The sequence below is a fragment of the Rhinichthys klamathensis genome, unplaced genomic scaffold, assembly GCF_029890125.1.
Source record: "Rhinichthys klamathensis goyatoka isolate OS25496 unplaced genomic scaffold, OSU_Roscu_1.1 h1tg000123l_1, whole genome shotgun sequence".
Taxonomy (NCBI): domain Eukaryota; kingdom Metazoa; phylum Chordata; class Actinopteri; order Cypriniformes; family Leuciscidae; genus Rhinichthys; species Rhinichthys klamathensis.
The window spans coordinates 9,085,602-9,113,020 of record NW_026606660.1 but is presented as its reverse complement, the minus strand read 5'-3'; the positions used below and the strand labels follow the sequence as shown (position 1 = coordinate 9,113,020).

Sequence of the window (27,419 nt, the reverse complement as noted above, 5' to 3'; positions counted from 1 at the left end):
GTGACCTGACTTGACTTCTGACCAATGAGGGAAATGCTACTTTTTAACATTAGAGAAGGCCAATAAAAATAGCAGAATTATGGCAAAGATTAGAATAAAAAATCGAAATATGACCAACTGGGTTTGAATCTCACCTTCTGTGCCGTGCGGAAGTAGATGCTCTTATCTGCACCACAACTGATCATTCTGACTTTCCCTTCATTAGCTGAAAAACAAGCAAAGATGTCACACATGAACACTTCCAGCATTAGGCCTAACGTTAGTTGTTAAATAAAACTCGACTAGGCTATCAAGATCTCACCAGCGAATCGGACAGCAGTGATAGAGGAAGAGTGCTCATCCAGTGTTTGCAGGAGGCCGTATTCCCGATCCGCATCCAGAACATGGATCAGTCTGTCTCTGCTGGCGGTGGCCAACAGTTTCAGCCCTAAACACACACACATAATACAGAGAGCAAAAGATATGTTCTAAAATGGAGTAATGATGCTGAATATTCAGATTTGCCATCACAAAAATAAATGACATTTTAAAATATAGTAAACTGTCATTTTAAATTGCAATAATACTTCACATTACAGTTTTTACAGTATTTTTGATCAAATAAACGCAGCCTTAGTGCGCATAAGATACTTTTTTCAAAAACATTTAGTCGTTAACATGAATATGGTGTTCATTTAGTACCATATGCCATGGCATTATCTTCTTATACCATCACCGGTATTCCCTCAGTACATTTCTGTAAGGATAAACCAGCAGAACTGAAATAGTGTTAAAAAGTTCAATATCCGGTGAGCCGTGTCGAGATCGGCTCTTGCTGCGCTCCTGGGTTTGTTCTCACACGTATCACACCACAAGCTGATTCACTAACACAGTGTGTTCATGTGTGACTTCACACGCCGAAGAAAAGAATGCAAATGCATCGTTAAGTGTGAGAACAGAACATGATATGTTTCTGCAACGCTAAGGAGAACAAAAGAGTCAAAATAAGCATTCATCTCTGTCAAGAGATTCCCTTTTTGAAAGCCCTTAATATTCTAACGGCTTCAGAGCAGAAACACAAATGATAATGTGATGTTTTCGAACCAAAAAGCTGATCAAAATGCAACTTGTGAGGATTCCAGATACCAACAGACCATTAGATAGAATATCTCATTTGCTTACCGCTGCAACTGTTTTTTTAAGTGAAATAACAGTGCTAACATTTAGTGCATTTTAACTATATAAGATTTCAAGTATCGAATAATATTTGGGACCACACAGAATCCACATAAAAGAAAGTCTGCACATGCACATTCTTCTATTTACTGTTTCTTATCACAATCGCATATATGAGATTTTTGATAAAAGTTACAATAAAAGGTTCAATCCAAGCATGTTTAGCTATTTAAATGATTTCAGCTACTAATAAAGGCATATCTCTGTTGCTTAAACTACAACATATATTGAACATGAATGAGTTTAGTACACTCTGGTCACTTTAATATATCCTTTTTATATCCATTCCGCACAATTCAGTGCAGAAAATGTCGAAATACTGTGCAGATTATGTGGAGCCATTTTTGGCTTGTTAGTGGGTGGGATCAATGGACCATTAAACTGAAAGAACCCTATCAGGAGAAGAAAGAAAGCAAGGCAGCGAGGTTGTGTACCTCTATGTGTGTTCTAGCAGATGTTCTGTTTCTCATCGAGCTGTACTCAGTGTCTGGCCTTGAGCCTGATATAAACCACCAGCTAAGGCAACACAGGACAACTTCACACTTAACAGGGCATGATAATGACTCTCTAAACCTGCTCTAAACCCCCGGCCCTCAAATAGAGCCTCAAGAGCTTTAGAGAACCTGAGAGAATTTCACTATTCTAGTTAGTGATGGTTAGAGGCAAGATTTTCAACATAACAAGAATAAGGGTGAAAAATGTCCCATGGAGTTGCATTAAAGGATGGACCAAAGCATTGGTGTTATTGTTAACTAAAACTATTGGTTATTGAAATATAGCTGAAAATAAACTAACTGAAGTAAAAAGTTGTACTCAAAGTACTAAAATTACTACAGTAACACTGAAATGTTTTTTTTTAAATAAAAAAGCAATTAAAGTTGGCGCCAATAGCCTCGTGGGCAGCGTGCAATTTCAAGTCCCGGCTCGTGGACCTTTCCCGATCTTGCCCCCCTCTTTCTCGCCAACTTCTCTTCCTGTCAACTAAATGTCCTGTCATAATAAAGGCAAAAAAGCCAAAAATAAGTAAAAATAAAATAAAAATAAAAGCAATAAAAATATAAAAGCTCAACAAAATTACAAAAATTTAAATGAAACCTGAAAATATCAAAATAAAAGCTAAATATTACAATAATAAATACTATTATAAATACATTATCACAATGGAAATACCATGGTATCCTATTTATACCATATCACTGTACCATGGACAGTTTTTTGTAAGTGCCGACAGTTTCCAAAGTATATTATCTTGCTGTTTTGAATCAACTGTTGTTTAGTCAACAATTACTGGTATGTCAGTTTCCTCTAACCTTGTCACGTCAGCATCTACTCTCTTTAACGGACACCCTGCTTTATTTCCTTTTAATTTTTCTGAAAAGGAAAATCCAGGGTAACGGAAGCTCTATCAAGAGCATCTGTGGCATGCTGTCGATTACCACAGAAAATAGTAGCATCGATAGTTGATTTTTGTTGTTCATACGAACTGAAGCATGAGGAACTATTTTCTCGGGAAAAACGACAGCATGTCACAGATGCTTAAAGACTGACAGAGTTTAAAGCTTATTTCTGTGCCACTTGCATCACCAAAGGAATATCAACCCAACAAATGACTTGCTTTTTGTTGTCACTGCGCATTTAAACTGGGACAGGAGAAAGAATATTAACATCGAAAACATGAAACTGATTACATTTCGAGCTGTGAAGTTTAAACTGTAAACGCTGCTGTTGGCATACGTGTGAAGTGGTGACTCCAAGGTTACGAAGCATCTGCTGAGCATCTGAGCTGGATCAGCACTTCCTCTTGACTGGGGCATTAAGCGGCACCTCAGTGCAGGATTTAATCAGCTACAGATCTATAAAGAAAACACCCGTTCTCAGCCTTCTCAGCACTCACCGGTCTCGGGTTTGGAGTACTCCAGACACAGGATCTCAGAGTCATGGGCCTGAACATCCAGAATTTCCTCCATGCTCTCCAAATCATGGATTCTGGAAAACAACAGTAGTTCAGTGAGGGTCTGATTGGCAAAAAAAAATTCAGAAGAAAAGTATAATGCAAATACTTTTATACTGCATTATATATAGTCTTCATAGAACCTTGGGTAACATATTTTTTTCCACACGCATTGGCACAAACACACATCGACCTTTCCATTAAAACCTCAGAGGATCAATCAACTAAAATCAATTAGTGTAGAAGTGTTAAGCAGACATGTGGAAAACAGACCTCAGTGTTCCATTGCGGTCCCCTGATGCCAGGTGCAGGCCGTCTGGGCTCACACACATGGTCCTAATGCCCGTCCGGTTCTCTGAGGTCTGAGGGTCGACCTTCTCAGAGTTACTGGAGGTGGTGCAGTCCGTGTCCAGCAGGGTGGAGGTGTTGTTGTCCATATAAATGACCTTCTGGAGGTCCTTTAGTGGCGAAAGAAATGATAATCTGTGACTTGTTCATTTCATTTATACAAGTCACTTAAAATGCATGAATATTGATTGTTATACTAGATAATAAAGTATCACAGCAAGTGGTACTGCAAATTTAGTTTCTCAGGACTAAATTAACTATTCTGTGGTGTTTTTGCAAATATTTTAACCAACTTCCACCAATGTTTGACAATGATAGATTCCAAATATGCCATTTTAATTTCGAACAGTATAAAATAGTGTTGTTTTGAAAAGTATACTTGTTTTAACTTTCTTTTATAATGAATGCTATTTGATATGATATTTTGGGTCCCACTTTAGTTTGGGGAACACTGTTCACTATTAACAACGACTTTTGCCTCAAACTCCTAATTACTGCTTATTAATAGTTAGTAAGATAGTTGTTAAGTTTAGTTATTGGGTAAGATTAATAGATGTAGAATATGGTCATGCAGAATAAGGCATTAATATGTGCTTTATAAGTACTAATAAAGCCAATATGCTAGTAATAAGCTAATGCTAATAAGCAACTAGTTAATAGTGAGAAAATTGGAACTCAAACTAAAGTGTTCCCATATTTTATCATCTAATGCAATGATATTCATACATTTGAAGTGTGGATTAAATGTCTAAATGACTTTTGAGGCTATAGTAGCTAACGTTTGCATCAGTTCACAGTAGCAACCTAAGTATGATGCTTGTCTCTCCAAAGAAAATACACTACTGGTCAAAAGTTTGGGGCTGATTTGGTGCTCAAGAGACATTTCTCATTGTAAGTATTAATATTGAAAACAGTTGTGCTGCTTAATACTTTGTGATTTTTTTTTTTTGAATGAATAGAAAGTTAGGTAACACTTAGTTTAGGGTTCAATTCTCGCTAGTTGCTTATTAGCATGTATAATACTAAGATTTTGGCTGTTTATTAGTACTTATAAAGCACATATTAATGCCTTATTCTGCAAGACCATATTCTACATCCCTTAACCACTCAATACCTAAACTTAACTATTAATAAGCAGTAATTAGAAGTTTATTGAGGAAAAAAATGATAGTTAATAGTTAGTTAATAGGGAGAATTGTACCATAATCTAAAGTGTGATCAAAAGAACAGCATTGATCTGAAATAGAAATCCTGAGTAACACTATAAATGTCTTTACTGTCACGTTTCATCAATTTAATGTGTCAGTGCTTTAAAAAAACAACAACTTTTGAATCTAACATCTAAAAGACACTCTAGGTTAGATTTATTTCAAGTCTTGAGTTTACAAAACTCACATTGCTGATGACGTTTCGGCTGAGGGTGGTGTTCTGAGCATCGGTGTTCCATAAACGGATAGTATTGTCAGAGGAACAGCTGAGGAACGATCCGGGACACAAACGCGGCTGCTCTCCATCCCTCGTCTCTGGGTACACCTGCAGGACAAAGGAGGGAGATGATATTCAACCTGACAAAACATACAGCATTACAATCACACATACTCATACGATACTGTACAAATACAGGTGTATTTACTCTAGTGTGGCATTCAAAATCAGACCGCAAGGATTTTTGCACGGGGTGTTATGACAGATCCTCTTTATGCATACAGAGATACAGTATATTCTAGAATAAGGATCACAGTACTTTGCTTAATTTAATGTGTCTTTAATATTTCTATTATATAACAAAGTAATAAGACATTTTGCGCCATATTTTGAATATAGTCACGACTGAAGCTGTCGCATTTCGTGCAACAAAACCCTTTTGCTGACATGATATTCACAATATTTCAGTTTCTTATTTACTGATTATTCAGGCCTGTACTTGTGGACATAATTCAGGAACTGTGATGAGGTCACAAAATGCCAGGCAACTAAAGAAAGACACAGCAAACCAAAAGGGAAGTCACTGTCATGAATCTTGTGATCCGATATATGAGCATACAGTCCATGACACAACCAGAAAATACAGTATATGCTGTATGTCGACAAATCCCTCAGGTTTTTAAAATATATGTAGCATGTCACAAAGAACTAAGACACATTAAAAGACCTTTCGTCTGGTACAAAAAGAGCAAATACTGCACATTTGTGACTGGATTACACGTATAAAACAGGGTACAACAGTAACAGGCTAGGCTGAAATCTACAGAGGGTGGGTTTCCATTAATACAATAACCCTCTATTAGTTCACATCAGATCACACAAAAATATTACAAAAACATGAGGCACAAATACAAAAGACCTGCCTCACATTATTTCAGCAGCCAAAATGCAATTCAGCAGCCACAATGAAAGGAAAAAAACAGACAAAAACATGTGACTTCAGTCAGAAGTCTGGATATGACTGAATTTTCTCATAACTTTAAAAGCCCTTTGATCTAATTCTTATGCTTGAAATTAGTTTTGTAGGTAAATGTAAATTGCACCTATATTAATAGTTTTTACAAAACTGAAAATTATTATTTTAATATATATTTAGTATTTGTATTTTATATATTATTTCATTTTTTAATCTTTTATTTTATATAATATTTATATATTTGATTTAATTAGTTTTTTAATATATTTTTATTTTATGTCATTTTATTAATACATTTGGTTTTATATTTTAAATTATTTTAAATAAAATTTAAATTGAATTGTATTTATTCAATTTTATTATTTTATTATATTATATTATATTATATTATATTATATTATATTATATTATATTATATTATATTATATTATATTATATTATATTATATTTTATTTTATTCACCTGATCAGCACTGACTTTCGGTCACAGCCTAGCATGAATTTATCTTATTCCTCACCTCCACGCTCCATACGCATGCCGAATGGTAGAGGGCCGAGTAAACCTTGCCCACTTTACGAAGATCACGTACATCCCACACGTAGAGACTGTGATCGTTGTAGACGCAGGACAGCCAGCGGTTCGTGGGGTCGTAGGATACGGCCACGGCGTCAGGATAGCGGACGTTTTCCTTGTAGGCGAAGAGGTGGCTGTGGAGAGATCATGATGGATTAATGGGACAGTAAAGTCAGCTGTACTGCGAGGTCACAAAAGGTCTTCTGGAAGAGTCACGAGAACATTTTCCCAGCAGAACCCGCACTTAGACCACTGCTATTTTCTGACAATTATATAAAGAGACAGACAGAATGACCGTGTGCATTCTGGGAGTAGTGTCTCTGCTAGAATGCTTGGGTCATTTTTTTTATGGTAGATTTGTTCGTGATGCATATCGGTCACAGAAAAAAAAAATCTTGTAAAATGACGCATGTAAACAAGTATTTCCATCATGATCATACACAAACCATGCCCTGCATTTACAGACAAATAAAACCAAAACCTCAGAAAAAAACTACTGAAAAGAATTGTTACTTTTCTGTAGTCTAAAAATATTACAGACTCAAAAAGACACAAGACGCATCTGAGTGTCTTCCTGAACAATATAATATATAATAGAGGTCAACTGCCATGTCTCAGCCTTGCAGAAGTGTCTTTGCATATTTATGAGTGGTGGACTAAGAGGTCTTGTGTGTTTGACAGTTTAGAGGGAAAGCAGGGAATGCTAAACAGATGTCAATGGCTAAGCTGTTTCATCTAGACTACATGAATCCACTCCGAATCTTAAAACAGACTGAGATTTCACAATGGTTTCAGGGTATTTGCATATGTATGATGCCACACACCAGACAGCAGCTCATCCAGTAGAAAAATCTCTGGAGATTTCCAAGTTAAAAAATTCATCCTACTCTTTTTGACAAAGGGATTTTTCCCTGATTCTGAGCAATCCCAAATATATATTTCATGGTTGTATCAGTGGTATTATAAGTTAAACCATTATACACTGATGAGCCAAAACATTATGAGCAGTCACAGGTGAAGTGAATATCGTTGATCATCTCCTAACAAGGCCACATATTAAGGTCTAGGTAGATTAGATGGTAAGCAAAAAAAAAAATCAGCTCTTGTAATCAACATGTTGGATGCAGGAGAAATAGGCAGGAATAAAGGTCTGTTATGGCAATGGGACGGATTGCTCCCGGTCCGCAGTGGTGAGAATTTACCAACAGTGTCCGAGGAGGGACAACCCACGACAGGGTGTTAGATGCCCAAGGCTCATCGAAGCACGAGGCCAATGAAGGTTATCCTGTCTGGTCCGAGCCAACAGAAAGTCTACTGTGGCAAAAGTCACACAAAATTTTAATGATGGTTATGGCAGGAATGTGTCACAAACGTATGGGGCTCCAGCCGCAGACCAATCAGAGTGACTATGACCCCTGTCGAAAGTGCCTACAATGAGCATGTGAGTGTCGGAACTGGACCTTGGAGCAATGGAAGAAGGTTGTCTGCTCCGATGAGTCCTGTTTTCTGTTACATCACGTGGACGGCTATGCACGTGTGTGTGCACCGATTACCTGGGGAAATGATGGTTCTGCTGGGAAACCCTGGATTCGGCCATTCATGTGGATACAAATTTGACAAGTGCCACCTATCTAAATATTGTTCCAGACCAGGTAAACCCCTTCATGACAATGGTGTTCCTTGGTGGAAGTGGCCTCTTTCAGCAGTATGATGCACCCTGCCACACATTGTTCAGGAATGGTTTGAGGAACATAATAAGGAGTTCAAGGTGCGGTCCTAGCCTCCAAAGTCACCAAATCTCAATCCAATTCGCCTTTGGCTAAGCCACACCCTAGAATGTAGATTGACCAATCACAGCGCAGCCAAGAACGAGCTCCCACAGTGGTCCGACACTTTTTCACAGCGCTCCATTGACTTTAACACAGGCGTCTCATATATTTGATCTCGGCAGGCTATTACCGTCGTAGTTTTATCAAAAATATGGTTAAACGTTGTTCCTGGGGCATTTGTAACACAGATACACGTTTCTTAGAGAGGTTGCAGGGGGGTGTGGGTTTTTTCCCTTCCCAAAACCGAAGTCAAATTCTGACAAGCGTCGTCTAGCACAAGCTGCTAATAAATACAACGTTATACTCGCGTAGTCCGTTTGCTTTGTAATAACGATTATAGAAGTGATTAGAGACCTACCCAGCTTTGCATGAACAGTGTTGCTCCTTGATATTGTTAGTCCCAGCCTCCGTCTCGATTAGTAGGATATGCGAAGGTTAGTTTTTTGACTGTGACCGGTATGCTTTTGCCTCTATTTGGATGCCTTGTTGTTCCTTGCGTTTCATCTGTATGTCGTGAATATAGCCTTCGAACGTATATTGCAGCCGCTTTTGCCTACTTCTATCGGACACTTTATTTGCTGCTTTATAAAAGTTTGATAAAATTTCAGCAGGAAGAGCTGTCACAGCATAAGCCGTGTTGATACCAGAGCCCAGATGAAGTTTGTTTGTCGGACGTAGCAACAGTAACTAAGGGGGGCGGGGCTTAGCCAAAGGCGAATTGAGCATCTGTTGGATGTGCGGAATCAAAAAGTTTGATCCACTGCGGCTCAAACTCCACCTCGCAACCTGTAGGACTTGAAGGATCTGCTGCTAATGTCTTGGTGCCAGATACCACAGGACACCTTCAGGGGTCTAAAGGAATCCATACCGCTGTGGGACGGCACTGTTTTGGCAGCACAAGGAGGACCAACAGCATATTAGGCAGGTGGTCAAAATGTTTGGGCTCATCAATGTACATGGTTCTTCAAGTATAATGCAAATACATTGATAAAATGAGACTAACTTGTAGGAATTTTAGTGTTTTTATTTGTTATTTTTTACGAAGACTCACTAATGTGGCTCATCTTACCTGGCCTCAGTAACAGTGGAGATGTCTGTGCCCAGGCTGTGAGGGTGAGGCAGCGTACAGATAAAGTGCAGGTCAGTGGGGCTGAACGCTCTCACAGTGCCATCAGCACAACCACAGTAGATCAGATCCTCAGTGACGGACAGAGACGTGGCCATACTAGTCTGAGAGAGAGAGAGAGAGAGAGAGAGAGAGAGAGAGAGAAACGGGGAAATCCAAGTGGATAACAGTGAAATCCCAGTGAAGCAAGTCATCACTTGCCCCACGACCATTCATTTTTTAAAATATGTATTATTATTAATATTACATTTTTATATTGATTGTGGGGAATAAATTAATTCTTCATTTAAAATAATAATAAAAAAAAAAACATTATTAAATTAACCAAAAACATTTGAATTTTCTTATTTTATTTAGAAAGCACAGAAGTCCAATCCTTTAAGCGCAATTCTAGTAATAAAAACAAGTGATCACACATGCAATGGGTGGAGGAAATGCAGAATTTTGTGAACAATGGGCAATTAAATTCTCGAGAAATTGGCAGAAATGATCAAATCTGAAATGATGCGACTATCCAAAGGCATTTTTGCCATGTGGGCCAAGTTGCAACCAAGAATGTTGGATGAATTTTAACATGGGGAAAAAATGAGAGCTCTGTGCATTAAATTAAGACATCTCATTAAGTTTCACTGATAATAGCATGGAAACAGGCCGCAAATAAAAGCTGATAAGATATAAAACATAACCATATGAAACAGACAGCAATAAAGAGATTGAATGCAAAAAAGTGCCCGAGAAGGTTAACAGTGGGAAGATAAGAGCTCATTTGTGTGTTTTTTCCATCAGCTGTTAGATGTTCCTGATAAGAGAAATCTAATATGGGATTGTAAGAGCCTCCTTCACAGACATATCATTTAATTTACAGAGATAAGCTACGGACAGGGGAGAGTCTATGCTAAATAAGCTTTACGTCGAGAGACCAAAGTTCATTTTTAGATAATCAAATTGTAACTCGGGTTCTTGTAGTTGATAAACTGCTAGACAGAGAGGCTTTTGTATCCTCTACCATCCTTCCTGTATCCCTTTCTTTCTGGCACTCTTCAATCTCTTTCTTGTTTCTCTGTGCATTGGGCACAAGGGTCGCCACAAAAGCAGAATTGTGCAGCGCCCACCTGCTCTCACCATGACCCACTTTGACAGTCCGAGAGGAGTCAAATCGAGATCTCATATCAGCTCTAAATCATGTGTTCACATTCATAACACGATTGCCTAGTTCTCATGGTTTTCTGAAGGTCTTCTGAAATACCAATTTGCCTCCTCTACAATAGATACAATAGACCTTTTTTTCAATAGACATTACTACTTGTTTCATTTTAAGGTATAGTAATAGAAGCAGTAAATTAAAACAATGAAATAAATGAAATATCATGTTGGTTTATTAATATAAATATTATTCAATACGCGTTTAAAATACAGTTAAATAATTAATACTAATAATTTATAATTCATTAAAATAATTACTATAAATACATAATTATAAACTTAATAATGAAAAAAAAACAATATATATATATATATATATATATATATATATATATATAAAATACAGTAGAGGCCAAAAGTAATGTCCGGCCTAGGAAAAATAACATCTTCACCATATATTCAAAAATTATTATGTTAAATATTTTGAAAGCATATTGCTTGTTTAGTTGCGCTTGGAGTACATTTTTTTATTTTTTATTTGTGATAATGCAATGAAACATGTCAAATTGTGCGGACATAATTTCTTTGTATGACAGCCTTGCCAAAAATGATGAACATGCAAAAACTAGAGCGAACCAACAAAATATTAACATATTATGTTGTAGTCAATGTCTGCTTTTTCCTGTGAACTTTTTGTTTTTCTATATGCATTTTTTTGCATAGTAAAAAATGTAGCTGTGAATAATTTTGTCAGATAAATACTTAACTAAGTTTAGTCTTACATTCATCCCTCATATTTAAAATATGTAAAAAGATATTTTCATATATTGATATTGAACCATCCTGTTTTATGGTTTAATCAAACATGTAGGGTCATTAAAAACAAACATTCCCTCCGGACATCACTTTTGGTAACTACTGTGTGTTGAAATGAATATTAGAAAAATGTTAAAGAATAATTCTATTTATTAAAACAGACACAACATATGCAGTGAATATAGAAAATTATGGCTTTGTAAAATTCAACAAGTGATTTATGGGCATCGATTCTGTGTGGGCCTGGTCATACATAATTTGAAATGCTTTGTCTGAGAGTGATAACTGGCAAGTGAAGACAATGTGGTCAAACATCCAATGTACAGGTGAGCATGACTGACAGACACACTGTGACATGTCCATCAATGAGTTTTACAATGAGACGTGACAGCTGAACCCGCAGCCCTGATGTGAAACTTACTGCGAAACTGTCATTTTTCTGGACAGTGTGAGAGGAGAAGCAGAACAGACTAAGATTAGACGACAGCAGCAGCAGAATTGTTCATTAACACACCCCACTTAACAGCAGAGAGTGTAGAAACACCCTTGCGTACACAAGGGCTTTGATATCAGAGAAAGAAAAGAGCTTAAAGGGATAGTTCACCCAAAAATGAAAATTCTGTCATCATTTACTCACCCTTATGTTGTTCCAAACCTGTATGAATTTCTGTCTTCTTCTGAACACAAAATAAGATATTTTGAAGAATGTGGATAACCAAACTGATTGGTTATCCACATTCTTCAAAATATCTTCTTTTGTGTTCAGCAGAAAAAAGAAATTCATACAGGTTTGGAACAACATAAGGGTGAGTAAATGTTGACAGAACTGTCCCTTTAACATGGATAAAACAAAACACACAGACAAAGTTAAAAATGTGGCGACTGAACTTTTAAAATAAAATTCCATGTCTAAGGATCTGTTTACACGACACCATTTTCCACTAAAAACAGAAAACTTTTCCTGCGTTTGGTCCTTCATTTACACGGCGACGGCGTTTTGGGGGCCTGAAAACGTCATTCAAAGTTTAAATTTTTGAAAATGATATCGCTATCTTCTCGAATATGTGAAAACGGTGACATCATGTGCATGCGTATTACGTGTTCAGTCTATAGGCGAATAGTGTTTCTTTATAAAGTGACATCGCCAACTACTGGCCTGGCAGCAGAATACATTGTTTTTAGTCGTTTTCGCAGATCCGCGTGAATGGGGATTGTTTTGTCAACATTGTCGTGAATGTCGTCTGTACGGGGAAAAAAGCAGAGGACAAACTTTTCCATTTTTAGTACATTATTGTCGTGTAAACTTTGCCTAAAATAGCTTCAATTTCACAGACACATTATTTAAAGGAACAGGGCTCAACAGTGAACTCTCCGAATTATTTTTATTGCAGCTTTCGCTTCATGCTGACTTTAAAATTTGGATTTTATTGAGTTTTATTTATTTTAAATAAAGTTAGAGAGTAAAATTGGTTAAAAATCAACTCTGTAAGGAAGATTTTGAATGCCATTTGCACTTTTTGAACCAAACTGTTGAGCTGTATTGCACATACCCACTCATGCATATTTGTGACAGACTACAACATCAACCAATCAGCATCTTTGTCACTCACCCTGAGCTCCACCCACTTGTCCAGCATTCTTTTGTCGTTGAACTCACAGAGCAGGCCAGACGTAGTGATGCAGAAGGTACTGCTCGCCTTCCGGCCCTTTCCACAGGCCACGTCGCTGAAGAAATTATTCCGCAGCTCTCCAAGAAGACCAGAGCGGCCCGATAACGGTACTGTGGCGTTCACCTGAGACAGATGACATTTATGAGACATTCATCTAAGACCTGGCTGATATTCAGGACTGTGTGAACTGAGTGTTTATGTGACATTTTCAGTTGAGGTCAGGTTTGGCGTCTCAAGTGAGAGTTCGAGACTTAGAGACGGAAAGCCAGACAGAAAGAGCTATATTTGGAAGCTATACTTGTTGTCTCCCATGTTAGCAACGTACCTTGGACGACTTGGTGTGGTCAAGGTACCAGAACTTTACATGTCTGTTCCCGGCTGTAACAAAGTACGAGCTGTCATCTGAGAAAGACACAGCCATCACTTTACTGGACACCTTGTTGGAAGCAACCACAACATTTTTCTGAAAAGAAAGAAAGACAAATATTCAGTTTTCTGACTTTTTTTGATGTTGGGGTAATTGTTTGATTAAAGTGCAACAATAATAAGGGGGAAATCAGAGTTTGCAAGGTGGAACTATATTAATATAGTATTCTTTTACCTTCAGAAAAAGCTCATCTTGTTATCTAAACATAGGATATAATACACTAAATGAAAGCTATCTTGATTGTTTTATGACTGTATAAATATTTCTAGCCACCTTCCAGGCCCAGACGTTGACGATCATGTCGTGCTGGTAACCCACGCTGACGATATATTTACTATTGGGGGAGAAAGCCACACACGCCACGCCGTATTTATGCTCCTGCAACTCCGCCACCTGTGTCCTCTCTGCCACATCCCAGACACGCACTGCCGGCATATGACCGCTCTAGAGAGACAGAGAGAGAGGGGTTATCATTTATGAGGGTTGTCAGCAAGCATCACTCTACACAAACACAAAACACAAGAGCAATATATACCAGATGAAGAACTACAAAAATTGTATATTCTATGTACATTTCTGAAATGCACTTTCTGTAAAGCTGCTTTGAAACAATATGTATTGTGAAAAGCGCTATACAAATAAATTTGAATTGAATTGAATATTAATATACTTTTTAAAAGTTTGGGATTAGTAAGCTTTTGTAAAGAATTTTTAAAGATTTTTTTTACTAATTAATGCATTCAATTGATCAAAAGTGACAGTAAGGACCTTCATACTGTTACAAAAGATTTCTGTTTCAAATAAATGTTGTTCTTTTGAACTTTCTACTACAAGAATACTGGAAAAAAAATGTAGCATGTTTTCCACAAAAATGTTATGCACCACTTTATAAGTAAGGGTCTGGTTTCACAGACAGGGCTTAGATTAAGTCAGGATTAGGCCTTAGATAAATTAGGACATTTTTTTAAAAATATGCCTTAGAAAAAACATTACTGGTGTGCATCTTGAGACAAAACAATGGCACTGGCATATTTTAAGTTGCTTTCAGTTAAAACAGCTCAAACAGGCATTTTAGTCCAGGACTAGGCTTAAAGGGATAGTTCACCCAAACTGAACCTCATTGGTTCTCGCGGAAGCTCAAACGTGCTGCGTAACACACGAGAATGAACTTCATTGGTTCTCTCACGTCAAGCGAACATGTTTGAGCTTCTGTCTACCACAACTGATGTGTGAGTTGATGAATGTTTATATGTGAATAAAAGCCTAAATTCAATCTGTTCATCATATAAAGCGATTGTGTACTTTTTGGGTGAACTATCCCTTTAAGCCTTGTCTGTGAAACCAGGCAAATGCAGCAAATCAGCATATTAGAATGATTTCTGAAGGATCATGTGACGCTGAAGACTGGAGTAATGATGCTGGAAATTCAGCTTTGAATCACAGGAATAAATTACATTTTAAAATATATACAAATAGAAAACAGTTATTTTAATTGTAATAACATTTCACAATATTACTGCTTTATAGTATATTTGATCAAATAAACGCAGCCTTGGTGAGCATAAGAGACTTCTTTCAATATATTATAGAAATTTCCTTGACTTTTAAAGCCCTGAAGAAAAAAAAAACATTCCCTGTTTTCTATGGCAGGGAATCTTATATTTTTATTATGATGTATTGAAAATATACATTCAAGAGAATCTTAACATTTTGTGCAATGCTTGTTTGTGCAACACATTAAGAACTCGCTAACAGAGATGTCGAGACAGGTCAGTTCAATGATCCCACCTTACGCAACTCCAATCAAGACAGATCATGCACCGCAAACCAAACCGAGCCATTCAGATTAATCTTACACAACATCCTGCTTTCAGTGCTGCAGGAGACTGGCAGTGAGAATGTGGGGGTCAGAGGTCAAACCACAGTGAGCAGACACATGCCGATTCCAGACTGCTTCTGTCTCTTGCTTCAGGCACACTTTCTTTCTCTTCCTCCCCACATTCTCTCTTCCTTGCCCTTTCTTGGCGCTCTCGCTTTCACCTTTTTATGACAGCAGACACAGTCTGTGTGCAGGTTGGCACGGTGCCGTCTGTTGCCATGGCAGCCGGTAAGCACAAACTCACATCACTTTCACAAGCTGGAGTAAGAAACTCTTCTCAAACGGAAAGGATTACTTTTTTGCACACACACAAATGTCCAGCTACACAAACAGAATCACCCATCCACATGATTTAGCGGATTAAGAGAAGCAGACAGGATATGTGCTCATGTTCAGCCTTGCAAACAAAGTCCAAACAGCTCTGATCAGTGTTCACACTAGCGTTACCACTCATTAGTGTCATGCCAGCGGGGCAAAACTATGAACACTTCATCAATGCATGTTATTCTTAAGGGATAGTTCACCAAAAACACTAAACACTTTTTTTTTTCATAATTGGAACATAAAAGAAGATATTTTGAAGAATGTCTCAGTGTTTTTTTTGTCCATACAATAGAAGTCAAAGGTCACCAAAATTGTTTCGTTTAGGGTCCAATTCTTACTATTAACTAGTTGCTTATTAGCATGCATATTACTAGGATGTTGGCTGTTTATTAGAACTTATTCTGCATGACCATATTCTACATCCCCAATACCTAAAATTAACAACTACAACACCTACCTTACAAACTAGCAGTAATTAAGAGTTTATTGAGGCAAAAGTCGTAGTTAATAGTTAGATAATAGTGAGAATTGGACCCTAAAGTAAAGTGTGACCTGTTTGGTTACCAAACGTTCCTCAAAATATCTTCTTTTGTGTTACATCCTTTTGTAAGTCAGGGAGCGTCATGAAGACAGAATTTCTTTTTTTGGGGGGATAAACTATACTTTTATGAAGAAAAAAAAAAATTTCATAGTGGCTAAAGTAGTGGATCCATAATATAACAATTTTATTTTGAGATTGCACCCACTACATGAATTTGACATTTTTTTACAACTAAGCAGAACTACAAAAATGTAGCCTGGATGCCAGCCGAATTTAGCCCCGCCCACAACATTTGAGGATGGGATGTTCGGTTTCTTTCCTGGTTCGGTTGAAACACGCCCCATAATCACAGCCCAATGGAGCAGTATCAGACTCACATTCTGACTAGAATCCGAGTATGACGACGTCAGGCTAACAAAAATGTACATTGACTAAAGAAATGTTCATGACTTTTCCATGAATTTTTCAAAAGCCTGAAAAAAAAACAAAAAAAAAAACACACTTTTGAAATGCCCTGATATTTCCAGGATCACAGAAACCCTGTAGCACTCGATTACAATGTAATAACTTTTTCAACCACCATTTTCTACTCAGATGACACACCCAAGCCTGCAGTGCACATAAAGGGGAAAATAAGAATAATAATCAATAATATCAATCCAGTTGACCAAATGATCCAATCAAATAAAAATCAAAATCAAAAAAAATATTCAATTACATTTCATGTTGTCTTTAAACCAAATAAGTAATTTTTCTAAATACTGTTTTCTGTTATGTTTATGTTATACTGAACTTTTCAATCAGTTTTATTCTGAAGGTTGTAATACTTTGTGCCTGTGTTTTATTTCAAGCTGGACATGTCTTGCATGCTTTTGTATGATTTATATATGGCAGTCAAAGCAATAAATCCCTCCTAATCCAAACGTTAGTAGAGCTGCAGAATTGCGGAAGGAAAGCAATAGTCATCACATTTGTCTGTACTAGACTTGGCAACAGACAAATGACACTGATAGTTAGTCACTGCTCACAGCGATTGCAGCACACTGTACACGTCGCAGGCCTGAAGGTGCAAGATAACAGAACTTTATTTTCATACAGCCCGGCTACATCAGCATGAGATACTGCTCCAGAGCTCCTGACTTCCTCCTAGATCATGTGAGGCAACCACAAAGCAAAGATATTGAATACTCACCTCGCCTGTGACCACATATTTGCCATCAGGAGAGAAGGAGAGTGTAGTGATGGTCTTCCTGTGAAATGAGAGAGTGGAAGGAAGTATTTAAGACAATGTTGAAGGACATGTATCCTGCTAGTTCAGAGACTTCCTCTCTGTCTGTTCACATATTGCTTATCACAATAATTATTATGTCTGAGCAACTCGACCAGCCTGGCACTACAACATTTGCTCAACCATGAGCAAAGAGTTTGGGACAGGACTAGTTATTTGGTCAACCAATGGCAGATGGGGTTCTGTTCATTATTTAAAAAGGCTATCTGTTTGTGAGTCCATCATTAAATATTTCACATTTTTGGAGCAGTGGTATGCCGACTTTTTTCCTTTTTTTTTTTTTATAAAGTCACCATGAAATCAAAATGGACAATTGTATTTTTTTATGGAATATTGCAGTATTTATTACAAATTATTTATCAATGCACATAATTATATATATTTTTAAATACAAATACTCTCAAAATCTCATATTCAGTTTACTGGCACGAGGGCGGGGCAACCTGTCACTCACATGACATCATAGCAATAACAAACCACAACCATCCAATCAATTCCCCATGGACAAAATCAAGTCCTTCCCAAATTTTTTTCTTGTCAGAGAAGCCGTTTCACTTGGATATACGTCAAAATAGGCCAACAAAAGACTATTGAAACTTCCATTTCACGCAGACTTCCAACAGAACGCGTTTTTCCATTCCACTGCGCTACTTTTCCATTGTTTTTGTTTTTCAATGTAAACCTGTGCTAGATGGACGTCTTTAACCATTGCGCTTCTGTCTTTTGAAGCGTCTCGCACATGACACAGCGTTCTAAAAATGCAACGCTTTAGTTAAAAGAAGTTCAACTTTTAAAAAAGCCATCTCTAGACCTGCATTTTGCTGTTCTGTGTGAACCGGCCCTTAAAATATAAAAGTGCTTACATAGACATCGCTGGAACGAATGCACTAGCACACTAGTGGAGCTAATGAGCCACAGAAGGTGACATTTATCCATGTTGTGCTTGGTTAGAAAAGTATGAAAGTCTCACCTGGAGCTATTGAGGATATGATGTTGTTTGTTTTTCTTAGGGTTCAGTAGCACTACCACACACCTATAAAACGACAAAAAGAAAGGGTCAAATAGTCATTCAATTACACTTTCCAATCCAAAACAACAAAACATTGAACATTTTACTATGGTGACTGACATTCACTCCAGAGTCTTTCTCAGTGACAGCCTTTGTGTTAGCATATCTTTGACCACTAAGTCACAAGCCCAAAATGTCACTACATAAATCATGGAGTAGTGTTTTCTTCTACCTAATGTACCATGGTATTACCATCTGATATGTAAGTGTACTATGGTACTTAGTACTGTATTTAGTGTGCTTGCTTTGTGTGCTTTTTTGGGTTTCGTGTTGTATGGTTTTGAGAATGAAAAACAAACAAGCCTTTTTGAAAACTTTTAAATGGAAGTACAGTAGAGTTGGTCCTATAAAGACTGTCTGAGACAATGTCAGGCGGGGGAAATGACCTGCTGTATTATTGCAGACAGAAAAGGAAGGCATTGAGACAAACAGAACACAGAGGACATACGTCAATGACCACTGCAGAATCCTGGGGAATAGAAACACTTTTATAAAGTCTATGCTAGCCATTTGCAGATCTGTAGTAGCCTACATTCAGACAAAGGATAAGTAAAAACTGCAAATACACAAATCTTCCCACAAAAAAATGAATAAATAACTAAATAAAACACTGAAGACCCTATACTACAGGTAAAACGCTGATACAGAGACAATAAGTGCTTAAACCAGTTTTCAGAAAAACAAAATCACCCTGCCATACATTTCCTCAACCTCGTAAATGACATGAGTCAACCTCCTTCAGACACATTAATTGCAATAAAAAGTAAAAATTAATAATAAATTATAATATATAATATTAACATTATAATTATAACATTATAATTGAATATAAAATATTACATTTGATATAATTTATATAATTGAATATAATTTACACTCACCGGCCACTTTATTAGGTACACCTGTCCAACTGCTCGTTAACACTTAATTTCTAAGCAGCCAATCACATGGCGGCAACTCAGTGCATTTAGGCATGTAGACATGGTCAAGACAATCTCCTGCAGTTCAAACCGAGCATCAGTATGGGGAAGAAAGGTGATTTGAGTGACTTTGAACGTGGCATGATTGTTGGTGCCAGAAGGGCTGGTCTGAGTATTTCAGAAACTGCTAATCTACTGGGATTTTCACGCACAACCATCTCTAGGGTTTACAGAGAATGGTCCGAAAAAGAAAAAACATCCAGTGAGCGGCAGTTCTGTGGGCGGAAATGCCTTGTTGATGCCAGAGGTCAGAGGAGAATGGCCAGACTGGTTCGAGCTGATAGAAGGGCAACAGTGACTGAAATAACCACTCGTTACAACCGAGGTATGCAGCAAAGCATTTGTGAAGCCACAACACGCACAACCTTGAGGCGGATGGGCTACAACAGCAGAAGACTCCACCGGGTACCACTCATCTCCACTACAAATAGGAAAAAGAGGCTACAATTTGCAAGAGCTCACCAAAATTGAACAGTTGAAGACTGGAAAAATGTTGCCTGGTCTGATGAGTCTCGATTTCTGTTGAGACATTCAGATGTTAGAGTCAGAATTTGGCGTAAACAGAATGAGAACATGGAACCATCATGCCTTGTTACCACTGTGCAGGCTGGTGGTGGTGGTGTAATGGTGTGGGGGATGTTTTCCTGGCACACTTTAGGCCCCTTAGTGCCAATTGGGCATCGTTTAAATGCCACGGCCTACCTGAGCATTGTTTCTGACCATGTCCATCCCTTTATGGCCACCATGTACCCATCCTCTGATGGCTACTTCCACCATGTCACAAAGCTCTAATCATTTCAAATTGGTTTCTTGAACATGACAATGAGTTCACTGTACTAAAATGGCCTCCACAGTCACCAGATCTCAACCCAATAGAGCATCTTTGGGATGTGGTGGAACGGGAGATTCGCATCATGGATGTGCAGCCGACAAATCTGCGGCAACTGTGTGATGCCATCATGTCAATATGGACCAAACTCCCTGAGGAATGCTTCCAGCACCTTGTTGAATCTATGCCACGAAGAATTGAGGCAGTTCTGAAGGCAAAAGGGAGTCCAACCCGTTACTAGCATGGGGTACCTAATAAAGTGGCCGGTGAGTGTATATATAGCATAAACAAATAAATCAATTATATATACATTTATTAAATCTACATATTTTATAATTTGTACATAATTGAGGGGAAATAAATAAACAAATAAACAAACAAACAAGCAAGCAAAAAATTGCAAATAACTTTAGAAAAAATGCAAGGTTCTTTGAATACACACACATTTTTAAGGCTCATGACATTGAACAAAACAGATATTATAGTGTTTTATTTGAGATACTCAGTAGAAAGTATATCAGGTATATAGTACAGGAGATATCCTCAATCACACCTATATTCTGCTTTGTTTTGTAAAAGTCATATAACAGAGTTCTTACCCACTTGAATTTCATTATATTATATTGATTAACTTTGTTGGCATCATCAATTTCAGATATATTCTATGCTAAACCTCACACACACAAATGCAGCTGACAGTTTCACATGTTTCTTCGGATTCTCCGAATAAACTAATGAGCAAAGCGGACCAGGTTTAACACAGATAATCAAACGTCTGCTGCGGTAAAACTTCATCTTCAGAGTAAAGGTCTCTTCCACTGGCTGAGGTCCAGCTCTATAGGTCAATTTTAAACACACACACACAGCTAAAGTCTTTTTTCTGATGTCAGTAGCAGAGAGGAGCGAGACAAAGCCACACAAGCACTCAGTCTCCCCCGACCACAAGAAGAGCCGCGTTTGGAATCCGTCAAGTCAAAGCCTCCCTGTCGTCCCGCTCCGTGCTTTACGAGCACGTCTAAGAAGAGAGGGACATAACAGATGAGCTCATGCTTCAATAGCACATTACTCATGTCTCCATAAACCACTGATGCCAGAGACAGGCAAACGGACCTTCACTGTTGGCAAGTAATACCATTAATGGATCTCCTACACTATATATAAGCCACACTGCTGATGGGATTGACTGGGCTCGGATCAATGACTGTGCAAGCCTGTTGTAAGAGCGTCTGCGGCTCATCCCATTACAAAGATAAGCTGATATGAATCAGCGCACAGTCAGCAAATATTCCTGACCTTGTATATACACGTGTCCAGTCCACCCACCATTCACTCGAACATTTCATTGACCTCAATATTGGCAAAAGTTTTTTAAAACAGTCGATTGGCTGTTTCTGCACAGGTTTTATCAAACTGCAGGCCAGGGAAACATAACTGCGCTTACAAAGTACCAAGTTGTTTCAAAGTGCACTTCAGAGGAAGAACTACAGAAGCTGAGGTTTGTTGCGACACTGGATCTTTAACAAAATATTCATATATTCAGTTAATTAACTAAATGTTAACAGACAAAACATTTGATTCAAAGATGTAAATGTTGACTAAGATTAATAAATGCTGTAAAAGTATTGTTTATTGAGAGTTAATGTAGTTAACCAATGTTAACAAACGAAACCTCAATGTAAAGTGTTACCCAATGAACAATATTTATGAATTAACATTAACTTATTTGTAACTACTGTAAAAATTGTTGTTGAAAAAAGATTGTACAAAAAAATTGTAACATCATTCTAGCTAATTCAATTTTAAAAAATGTAATCGTTTTGCAAAGTGTAATTGGGATATCTTTGAACAGTATATTCTGCTTTGTTTCAGTTTTGTTTATACAGTCTTTGGACGGATGTACATTCTGAACCATTAGTTTGCTTGCGTGCTGATAAATTATTTTGATTTACAGAGGTCAATTTTATATTGAGCTTCCTTAAATGTCACATAAATAAGCTAACAACACAACTTCTTCCAAAAGACTTTTTTTTTTTTTTTCAATAGGGCAAGAAGTTTTTCCTTGAAAGTAATTAGGTTACAATAAGTCGAGCCAGCAAATGAACCTTAACAAGAGAACATCGACTTTAATCCGCTAACACACCACCAAGGCATTGAATTGTCTAAAGTCTTGAGACATGATTCTGTTTTCAGAAATAAACCACAAAAGCACAGCCTGTTTTTACAGATATCAGAAGGGAAACTCTAAAAATAATTCAGTGCTTATGTTATGAGATGATATAGGATAAACATCATTGTTTGAGCTAGTATAAACGAAAGCTTTTATTAAATCTCAGTGTATTTAGTATTATTTACATACTATTGTAGTATTTTTTTTAATTCTATTTTATTTTTAATTTTAGTTCAAGTAATTTGATGTACTTTTGTCATTTTTATAATTTTATTGAAAATATTTTTTATTTCGTTTTTAGCTATTTATTTTCCATTTCAGTTTTAGTTGTAATTATTGTAATACGTCTTTTTTGTTTAGGATTTTCACCTAATATTTATATTTTATTTTATTTCAACTTTATTTCAACTATAAAATACCAGAAAACAATTAGTTTTCGTTAACTATTAAAACACCAATCCATTTGTTCACTCAGTCAGCCAAAACTGGTTCTGTGTACTTTAATCAGAAAACAATCACAATCAATCTAGATCTTTGAAAGGACTCACATTTTACTCGATGAGTATCTAGATAAAATTTCACCACCAGAATCAACAACAACAACAAAAAAATGTGTGTGTCAATATTTTTATTATAATGAGAGATGCAAGATCCCACTGGCACACATTTTAACACAGACTCGTCTCCTTCCAAAAGCCTGCTTTGGGGAAATCATAGTAGTGTTGAACCAGGATAATAATGCCATTTCTCTCCGGTGAAATGAGGACAGAATGCACAAACTCTCAGCTATCTACTCAAGTGTGACTAAAGATTCAATGCACACATGTTCACTGTCTCACCACATTATTAACAGTAGATCATCACTGCGCAGTTTAGCTTAACTGAAATTTCTATGAAAATCTGAAGTTTTACACACAATGTAAATGTCATTGTATATTTTTACATTTTAATCATACACACTTGACAAAGTTTAAATGAACCATAATAAGATCCTGTAAGAAACATGCAAGCAAGCAAGCAATCCTTGTGTCTCTTACGTGTGCATGTATTGGGACACTTGGAAGGGCCCACATGTGCCATCGTGTCCTCCATGCAGCCGGAAAAAAGGCTGATCCAGCTCATTATCTCACCTAGCAGGGAATCAAATCAGCCAAGTCGAGTGTAAAGCGCACGGATCGAACAAATGACTACCGATGTTAGGCCACCAAAACCCTCTTTAATGAAGTTCTCCATATCATACGTAACATTACATTTTGGTAGCAGCTTGTTAATCTAAAAAGCAAACTACAAATGGATATCCAAAATAATTAGACAATATTCAAACTCAAAGCTTGCTGTCAAGTACTTTAAAACTGCAATAGAGCAACAACTTATAGACTTTTACATGTTTTTGAAGACATAAGTGGTGCTTTGGACAAAGCTCACAAACACAATGCTTGGGTATTTTGGGTGGTTGCTAGGGTGTTGCTATACGGTTTTCAAGATGTTCTGTGTGTTTATTAGTGTGTTGCTAGGCTGTTGCTAGAGTGTTTTGGGTGCTTGCTAGGGTGTTGCTTACTTTGGTCCAAGTTCCATTTTCTATGATATTCTGGGGCCAGATTCACATCTTAAGATGGTTTCTAAGAAGGATGTTCCTAAGTGAAATTCTTAAAACATTCTTAAGAAGTTATCATATATTTTCTAAAGAACATGTATCGTATTTTTTTGCTTAAGTAGAAAATTAAATACTCTAGTGTTATATGATTGTATGGTGCTCTTGTCGAACTCATGCACATCACTAGTAATATTCATTTTTATTCTATGTAGTTTTATGCTGTAATCCTTCATATTTGAAGCAACTCAATACATTCATTAAACATCTTTTATCTCTGGGGATTTAAGACAAGTTGAAAATTATCCTAGTTTAAAAGGTTATTTACGGTGATTTTTAAGAACCTTGTTTTCCAGGAATTTAGATTCCTAATTGTGTCTTTGAAACAATCTTGAGAAAAAAAAATCTTAAGATTTTTGGATAACAAATTATTCTTACCTTAGAATATAAGAAAATAATACTTAATAAAACTGGCCCTTTGTCTCTATATGAAGGAAATCATTTCCACCCATTTTGTTGTCCACCAGACAAAAATTGTCTAATCATTCAGAAAAGTAATAGAATAAAAATAAAAAAACATAATATGAGACAAGTTACAGTACATGAAGTTTAATGCTTAAGGTTAAGAATGTTTAATGAACTCCTAATCATAAAGAAGAGGAAGCATTACTATTTACTAACTATCCGTTAAAAGACAGGTTCAACAGGTTCTCTTGTGCTGATTAAATATTTGAGTCAGCATTACTATGAACAGCATCAAGTCTGATTTAAAAAAAAAAAACAAGAGATTGTCCACTCATTATAGAAAAAAAATCTTCAAACAAAGTCAAAGCTGTTGTATGGCAGAGGCTAAAGATAACCAGATCCTAAACAGCTTGTGTTATGGTCTCTCAGGTTTCACAACTGTTCTGTATGTAGACAGTTTATTGTGTGTGTGAGACGAGAGTTCAAGACGAGGCAGATCAAATGTTGAGGCCAGTAAATAAGGACAGTTGTAGCTCCATCTGGTGATTGGGATAAAACTGAGACAGGTGGTGAGGCTCTCACGCAACATCACTCCCCATCATAATCAAAGACTTCCAGGAGTATTGCTTTCCAAGCCCGAGCCCAGCCGTAAGTCTGGCTATTAGCAGGTCGTCCCCATTGATCCAGGCCTGTTCGCTCCTCAGCTCCAGACAGATGGTGACCAGGACGCCCTAATCCTGTGCGTCTGTGCCCAGCAGTCAGCACGTTTTCAGATGGCAGAGGATTATGCACTGAAGGGACGACCTGGTACTGCGCTGTGCTCAGGCAACCTTCCTATTATCTGTCCTGCGCCACTATTGTCCCCAATGGAATTGCAATATTAAGGATAATTTTATATATATATATAAAATAAAATTATCCATAATATTGCAATGCGTGTTGCTATATATATATATATATATATATATATATATATATATATATATATATATGTATATATGTGTGTGTGTGTGTGTGTGTGTGTGTGTGTGTGTGTGTGTGTGTGTGTGTGTGTGTGTGTGTATAGAGTGCTGGTCAGAATTATTTGCCCCCTTGGTAAATATGATAAAAATAAATCTTCATTGTTAATCCTTTTGACATTTTATTTTAAAAATTAGCAAAAATCTAACCTTTCATTGAAGTAAAAGAATTGAAAGTGGGGAGAAAATCACATTATGAAATAAATGTTTTTCTCCAAAACTCATCAGGCATTATAGGAGAAGACTCGGAACTTTTTATCTTGGAAAAAGGAGGTTGCAAAAAGTATTTAATAAAAGGGGGCAAATAATTGTTCCCAATGTGTTTTGGGGGAAAGCATTTTCCCCCCACTTTCAATTCTTTTACTTCAATAAAAGGTTAGATTTGTGTTTTTTTTTTTTTTAAATGAAATATCAAAAGGATAAACAATGCAGATTTATTTTTTACAGCCATCTCTGATCATATTTACCAAGGGGGCAAATAATTCTGACCAGCACTGTACACAGTACCGGTTAAAAGTTTGAAAACAAACATTACTATTATATTTTGGTGTTTCAAATGTAAAAAATAATAATAAAAAAAAACAGAAACAAAAATCCCAGTAATATTGTGAAATATTATTAAAATAATGGTTTTCTATTTTAATACACTTTAAAATATAATTTATTGTGATGCAAAGCTAAATTCTCAGCATCATTACTCCAGTCTTTAGTGTCACATGATCCTTCAGAAATCATTCTAATTATAATATTATACTCAGTTATTATCAATGTTGGAAACAGTTGTCCTGCTTAATATCTTTTTTGGAGCCTGTGATACTTTTTTTCAGGATTCACTGATGAATAAAAAGTAAAAAAAAAAAAAATTTATTCAAAATAGTAAAGATGTATATTGTTAGAAAATATTTCTATCAATTTTTATCAATTTAACACATCCCAGCTGAATAAAAGTATGAATTTCAACATATATTGAAATGTTCCTTTATGTTTGCTGTGGTAGCCTTTTACATCAGATATAGCTTTTTTATGTCCAGTTTAATTCACAACTCATGAAGATAAGTGTTGGTTCTAGGGTCACAGATGGCAACATTTCTTCATTAAAGTGACCATGATCACTAACAACCTTGTGGAAAAGACCATTATTAAAGGGATCATTCAACTGCTTACTTTTGTATAGTGTGGCCCTTCAAAAAGCATTCCCTTCCCGCAGTGACCTTCAAGGGACTTAAACTGATGGCTAGAGAGAGAATGCATTGACTTTGTGTGTTTTGCATGTGATGCTTGTATTTGTATGCAAATATATGATCTCTAATGACTTACAGCAGTATGCAAAGAAAATGTGACATCAAAATTCAGTTCGATTGAATTCAGTTCTCATTCACTCACACTTTTACAAGTAGCCAGCAGCGTGTTTGATTTTCAATTATTGTCCACAAAGGCTTTTTCAAGTACATGACAGCAGACTCAGAGTAAAAATGATACTTTTAATCTATCCTAACATGATCTCCAGCGCGAGTGGCTTCTACTTGTTTTGTATTCCCGGGGGTGTCTTTAGATTGCGGCTCTCCTCTCAGAGTGCGAGATGTCATTAGAGAGTGTGTGTGGAGCCGGAGAGCCTCACGAGCGCTGATTACTGCAATGCAGCAGAGAGGACGACCACACACACCACAGCAACGCTGCTAAACTAACCTCTTCTCCTACAACGTTCCTTTATTTTCTCACTCAGCCCATGTCAGCCCTTCCTTCCTTCCTTGCATCCGTCATCCTCTTT

At 36.9% G+C, this 27,419-nt stretch overlaps 1 protein-coding gene across 2 annotated transcripts in view; it reads right to left on the bottom strand.

Annotated features, from left to right (window-relative positions):
• Window positions 1-27,419, bottom strand: part of mapkbp1 (mitogen-activated protein kinase binding protein 1) — a 54,717-nt gene that overhangs the window by 15,478 nt on the left and 11,820 nt on the right. The window contains exons 3-15 of one of the 2 annotated variants that reach the window (XM_056256126.1): window positions 18,502-18,564; window positions 17,436-17,493; window positions 13,773-13,943; window positions 13,398-13,535; window positions 13,013-13,195; window positions 11,824-11,841; window positions 9,387-9,547; window positions 6,433-6,622; window positions 4,910-5,047; window positions 3,440-3,624; window positions 3,110-3,201; window positions 302-427; window positions 135-205 (exon numbers count right to left, since the gene is read on the bottom strand). In XM_056256126.1, coding sequence (XP_056112101.1) covers window positions 135-205; window positions 302-427; window positions 3,110-3,201; window positions 3,440-3,624; window positions 4,910-5,047; window positions 6,433-6,622; window positions 9,387-9,547; window positions 11,824-11,841; window positions 13,013-13,195; window positions 13,398-13,535; window positions 13,773-13,943; window positions 17,436-17,493; window positions 18,502-18,564 — 1,594 coding nt within the window. The remainder of the gene's footprint in view (window positions 1-134; window positions 206-301; window positions 428-3,109; window positions 3,202-3,439; window positions 3,625-4,909; window positions 5,048-6,432; window positions 6,623-9,386; window positions 9,548-11,823; window positions 11,842-13,012; window positions 13,196-13,397; window positions 13,536-13,772; window positions 13,944-17,435; window positions 17,494-18,501; window positions 18,565-27,419) is intronic. The other variant, XM_056256127.1, reaches the window with a different exon arrangement.